This window comes from Erythrolamprus reginae, chromosome 4, assembly GCF_031021105.1.
Source record: "Erythrolamprus reginae isolate rEryReg1 chromosome 4, rEryReg1.hap1, whole genome shotgun sequence".
Lineage (NCBI taxonomy): Eukaryota > Metazoa > Chordata > Lepidosauria > Squamata > Dipsadidae > Erythrolamprus > Erythrolamprus reginae.
The window spans coordinates 57,464,794-57,470,725 of record NC_091953.1 but is presented as its reverse complement, the minus strand read 5'-3'; the positions used below and the strand labels follow the sequence as shown (position 1 = coordinate 57,470,725).

The 5,932-nt window shown below is 39.9% G+C and overlaps 1 protein-coding gene across 1 annotated transcript in view; it reads left to right on the top strand.

Moving 5' to 3' along the window:
• The first annotated feature begins 3,281 nt into the window (after window positions 1-3,281).
• LTN1 (listerin E3 ubiquitin protein ligase 1) overlaps window positions 3,282-5,932 on the top strand; it is a 43,201-nt gene continuing 40,550 nt past the window's right edge. Inside the window, exon 1 of the mRNA XM_070750298.1 lies at window positions 3,282-3,456. Coding sequence (XP_070606399.1) covers window positions 3,415-3,456 — 42 coding nt within the window. The 5' untranslated portion in view covers window positions 3,282-3,414. The remainder of the gene's footprint in view (window positions 3,457-5,932) is intronic.

Here is a 5,932-nt window from a genome sequence, read left to right as displayed (position 1 = left end):
TTTGTTTGTATTGCAAGATCCTTGAACATGTTATTCTCTGGAATGCTGACCAGATGTTTTAGGGCTTAATTCTGTCTTGAACCAAGAGGTGCAACTCCTTTCAATTATCTTGCAATTGATCAGGATTCTATTGAACAGCAGGTAGTACTCCATGGTTCACAGGTATATCCATGAATCTGAACTGAAAAATTACTTCCAAATCTGCACTGTGCACATTGGGGAAAAGTTGATATAGAAAAAATATTTATTTATTGATTTGATTTGATTTGATTTGATTTGTATGCCGCCCCTCTCCGTAGAATGGCAATGGGGATACTGACTTGACTCATTGAAGCATATGAATTTCTAACATATTCTGGGCTTTCCTGGATCAGGAGTCCCTGTGCTCAGCCATTCAAATCTGACTACTGCAAGGTGCTTTACATCGGTCTACCCCTGAAGAATATTTGAAAACTACAACTGATGCAGACTGTGGCAGCATGGGCATCTTCTGGGGCCCCTAGAATTGCTCAAGTTAACACTGCAGTTTGTGAGCTGTACTGGCTGGCAGTTTGCTTTTGGTGCAATTTAAGGTGCCTATATATTATCTATAAAGCACTGCATGGCATGGGTCCAGGTTACCTGAATAACCGTCTCATCACAATGGGACAGGCCCATTCCAACTCTGCCAGCAATCCTACGGCAATTCCATCATTGAAGGAATGTCAACTGGCATTATCCAGAAGAGCCTCCTCTGCCATGGCTCCTCCTCTTTAGAATAACTTGTGCACCTGGGGTGAGACCTCTCTCATGTTCCAGACCTGGGCATGAACAACCTGGCTCTGCCAGTTGGGTTGAGGGCTGTCATGCTGGAGGTGGTTGATGGACTAATAACATCTCATCACACTCAGTGAAGGGCTACCAAAATTTTTACTACCATACTGTGGATGTGGCTTATGTGGGTGTGGCTTGGTCACATGACCAAGTAGGAGTAGCTTGCCAGCCATGAGACCAGGTGGGTATAGGCTGATGATGTGACTTGACCAAGGCTTTTCCAAGAACCTCAAAACAATACCCATATCAATGGACCAAAACAAGCAGGTCATCAAATTCACCCACATCCTAGAAGTGAGCAGTTATAGAATAGTGAAATGACAGAAACATCTCACTTAGAATTTTGAAAGCACATTTTGAGCATTGTCATAAAGGTGCCTTCATGATTAAAATGTCCACTCAAAATAATCACTTACTCAAAGACAATCTAAAGTGTTCCTTGCTACTTTCACAGCCTAAGTGAATATGCCAAAATGCTCCATTCCACATAACAGTCTTATCCTCCTTCTTGCAGACTACCAAACAAAATTAGGCTTTTGATAAAACATTAGGTTTCAAGCATTATTCATTTTATTTTCTACAGCTTGGCAATTTTAAAACTTGTGAATTTCAACTCCCAAAATTTTCCAGCAAACTATGAAGACTCTGTTCTAGAGAATACTGTAGCCATTTGGAAAGGAGAAACCCAGATGACATAGAATTAATTCCAGATCTTATCTGCTTATACTTTTCCTAGACACTTGTTTGTAGAATAGCCAGCTTTGGGGGTTTTAAACACTTTAGGGAAGAACACAGAGGCTGCCCAAAGAGGATGCCCTGCATTTTCTTTCAATGTCTTTTGGTGCAAATTGGGTGCTCTGGGATGGAGCTCCACTTTTGCTACTCCACTGCATTTGCCCTCCCACCCCGGGTCTGGGCAGCAACCCACCCGTTTCCACTCATTGTGCCCTCCCTCCGTCCGTCCCTCCCTCCCTCCATGTATGCATGTATGTATGTATGTATGTATGTATGTATGTATGTATGTATGTATGTATCAACCAACCAACCATTTATCTAATTGCAACTATTTACAATTAAAATGATGCATCTTTTTCGTTTGTGGTAATTTTTCACTTTTTAAAAAACCTTTGCTCAATGTATTTTTATCGCTGTATTGTTGTCTTTTTTTTTGAAGGAGGGATTTCTTTCTGTCATGTTAAAAATATTAAATGAATAAAAAAGTATCCCAAATAAACCTTGGCATATACCAATAAATGTTTTGGCAGCATGTTCCCCACCCCGCCCTGAAATCTGTAAATAATTATTCCCCCCCCCCCTCTGAAGAATGCCTTTGGAGCTTTCTCATAAAAAGAGCATCAGTTCCGTTGCTATCCCAACATACTGCAAATGCAATAACCACTAACTTCAGCAGTGTAAAACGTAATGGGTACTGATTTGTGTACAAGCGTAATCACTCAGAAATGTAGAGCGGGGAGGATAAGTAGTTACCAAGAACAGGAGCTGATATAAAAATCACCATCTTAATCACTAAGGGACGTGCATAAGGGCACCAGCCTTCCGTCCTGTCCTAATGTTTCTCTCTTACTAGTATGTAAACATTTTTATTTTATTTTTATTTGTTTGTTTGGTCCAATACGCAATAACACACAATGAAGGTTATAGAGGATATATATGAGTAGAATGTATCAAAAAGAGTATAGAAGAGAAATATAGGAGTAAAATATAACTAGAGAGAATAGCAGAAAATAGAAGAGATAAAAGAGATATACTGTAATAGATAGATGATGGATAGAAGATATAGGAAACTATAGGACAGGGGACAGTAGGCACTCTGGTGCACTTATGTATGCCCCTTACTAACCTCTTAGGAACCTGGTGAGTCAACCGTAAATAGTCTAAGGGTAAAGTGGTGGGGATTAAGGGATGATACTACGGAGTCCGGTAGTGAGTTCCACGCTTCGACAACTCGATTGCTAAAGTCATATTTTTTACAGTCAAGTTTGCCGTGGTTAATATTAAGCTTGAATCTGTTGTGTGCTCTTGTGTTGTTGCGGTTGAAGCTGAAGTAATCATTAACAGGCAGGGCGTTGCAGCATCTTTGTATACTACCAATATGTACTTGACAAAACAAAAACAAACAAACAAATCTTAAAAGTGGCGATTCATTTAGAACAGTGTTTCCCAACCTTGGCAACTTGAAGATATTTTGACTTCAAGTCCCAGAATTCCCCAGCCAGCGAATGCCAAGGTTGGGAAACAATGATTTAGAATAGTTAAGAAAGCATCTATTAAGTATAAAAGCAAAAATCCTCCCGTCGGATTTCTTTCAGTTATTTCAGTAAATTCACTAACTAGTTAAACCAACCTTCCACCGCTCTCCCTTCAACCACGTGGAATATTTGTTGCTATCCCTAAGCTAAAGGAGGAACCTTAAAAGGGAGGAGCCTCCAGGCATTGGCGTCCCTTCCGCCATTACCTTTACTTCCGTTTAACCCGGAAGTAGCCTTCCCCTTTTCCTGTCCATGGGACCAACTGTAACCCCTGCCCTCTGTTTTCCCTTTCCTTTTTTCCTCAAGTTTCTGACGCCGTTGCGGCGCTGTCATGGGAGGCAAGAACAAGCAGCGAACGAAAGGCAACGTGCGGGTAAGCGAGTTGATGCCGCCGGGAGGGGATTCGGTATTTATGTAGAGGGGGCCAGGTCGGGTTGCCTTTCCGGAGCTTTCGAACACAGAAGAACAGTTTTGCCTAACTTTTGGCGAAGTGAAAAAAGGCGGCGCATTCAGCAACAAAAAGGACGCTGTATCTAGACGCCAGATTTAAAAGTGTTGCTTGAATTGATGATTAGGGGACTGGAGGCTAAAACATATGAAGAGCGGTTGGAGGAACTGGGCATGGCTAGTTTAATGAAAAAAAGGATCAGGGGAGACATGACAGCAGTGTTCCAGTATCTCAGGGGTTGCCACAAAGAAGGAGTCAACCTATTCTCCAAAGCACCTGAGGGTAGAACCAGAAGCAATGGGTGGAAACTAAACAAGGAGAGAAGCAACTTAGAACTAAGGAAATTTTTCCTGACAGTTAGAACAATTGATCAGTGGAACAGCTTGCCTCCAGAAGTTGTGAATTATTATTATTATTATTATTATTATTATTATTATTATTATTATTATTATTATTATTTAGATTTGTATGCCGCCCCTCTCCGAAGACTCGGAGCAGCTCACAACAACAATATTGATTAACAACAATGATTAATGAACAATGATTAAAAAGAAAACAATTAAAACCCTTAATATAAAAACAGTGGTACATCCCAAACAAACCATACATAAAGCAGGATGGCCGGGGGGAATCAATTTCCCCAAGCCTGGTGACACAGGTGGGTTTTTAGGAATTTGCGAAAGGCAAGAAGGTTGTGGGTAGTCCTTATCTCTGGGGGGAGTTGAACACTGGGAGTTTTTAAGCAGATATTGGATAACCATCTGTCTGAAGTAGTGTAGGGTTTCCTGCCTAAGCTAGAAGACCTCCAAGGTCCCTTCCAACTCTGTTGTTGTTGTTGTTATTATTATTATTAATTGTCACTGGCCCAGAGGGCAGTGTTGGTTAGTGACTTCTCTAAACAAGACTTTGCGGCATCCTCCTTGTAATCTTATTTTCCTGTCTGGCGAATCTGTCCTTTTTAAGGTTGGTAAATGTGCCTTAACTTTCAAGAGGGGAAAAGAACCAGTAATATTTAGGCTTCTAAAAAGTACATGGCTCCGAAGTATTTTAAATGTCAAGAAATGAATTCAGACAACAAATTATTCCCATATGGCAGTTGGCTTTCTTTGGTTGTGGGCAGTGTCATATGCACATTTTTAATTCTTGGTTGTGGACTATGTCATGTGCACATTTTGAATGCTGTAATCATTTATATCCCTTTCTCAGCAGTGAAATCTATTTACCTTCCCTAGTGGTTTGAAGGCCCGCACTTTACATTTCATGCGCGCACTTTGTGCGCACTGCTGTTTTGTGCGCTTTTTCACCCTCTGCACATGTGCAGAAACCTTTGTGCATGCGCAGAGAGTTAAAATTAAGAAAATGGTGACATCCGGGCGAGTGGGCAGAGCCTTGTTCACTTGAACCACTGGTGGCTGCTGCCACTGGAATGCACAGACCAGGCCAAACCAGTATCATTTCACCCTGCCCTTTCTGTTTTAAATAGTTAGCGTTACATCCAGTAATGGGCTGCTGCCCCCATGGATGGGGGGACACGCAGTGGGGGTAGTAAGTTTATGCACTATTTATTGAATACTTGATAGGTTTTTAATTGTCCTTCCTTCTCTAGTACCTTAGTATGATATTTAATTACTTTTAAACTAGGAAATAATTAAATAGTATGTTTTTACCCATAAATGCTTTAATCATTTTTCTAATCATTATCTAGAACTGAACTTTTATAGCAATTAAATTGAGCTGCTTGCCCAATCTGTTACCATACTGATCCTTGTGGGTTCAGTACAAAACCTTAAAATGTGACTGTGCTCCTCAACCAATAATGCTGTCTATCATTTGTCCTTTTTGTGGCTATTCAAACAATGTGACTTAATCAACTGAAGAAGAGTCCAAGCACCTATTTGAAAGCTTACTGTATCTTGGTTGGTAAGCCACTCCCACCCAGTCACATGACCTTTAAGCCACCCCTGTTACATGATTCTCAAGCCATACCCAGCTGGTCATATTTTGGGGAAATTCATTCTAAATGCAGAACTCACAAGTGATAAAAATAGGAAAAAGTGGTAGATAAAGATAGGAAGAAAGAATAATGGTTAGGAATTAAAATATCAATTATAGTGTATTTAACCAATGAGAAATTCATTCAGAAAACCATCTAATTCTGATATGTAGTTAACTTTTTAAATATAGCACTTTCTTTGGGAATTAGTTCCACTCAAATATATATATATATGTGTGTGTAATTGCCTTCAGAAATATAGATGTTGATAGAAGGGAAAATTTGGTGATAAGATATTAGTAATCAATTGTGAAATTGTCACCAGATATTAAGTTACCTTAAATTTTGTCAATGAGTAATGAGCTTTCTTAATAAATAATTAATCTGCTGTAACATAATTTACGAATT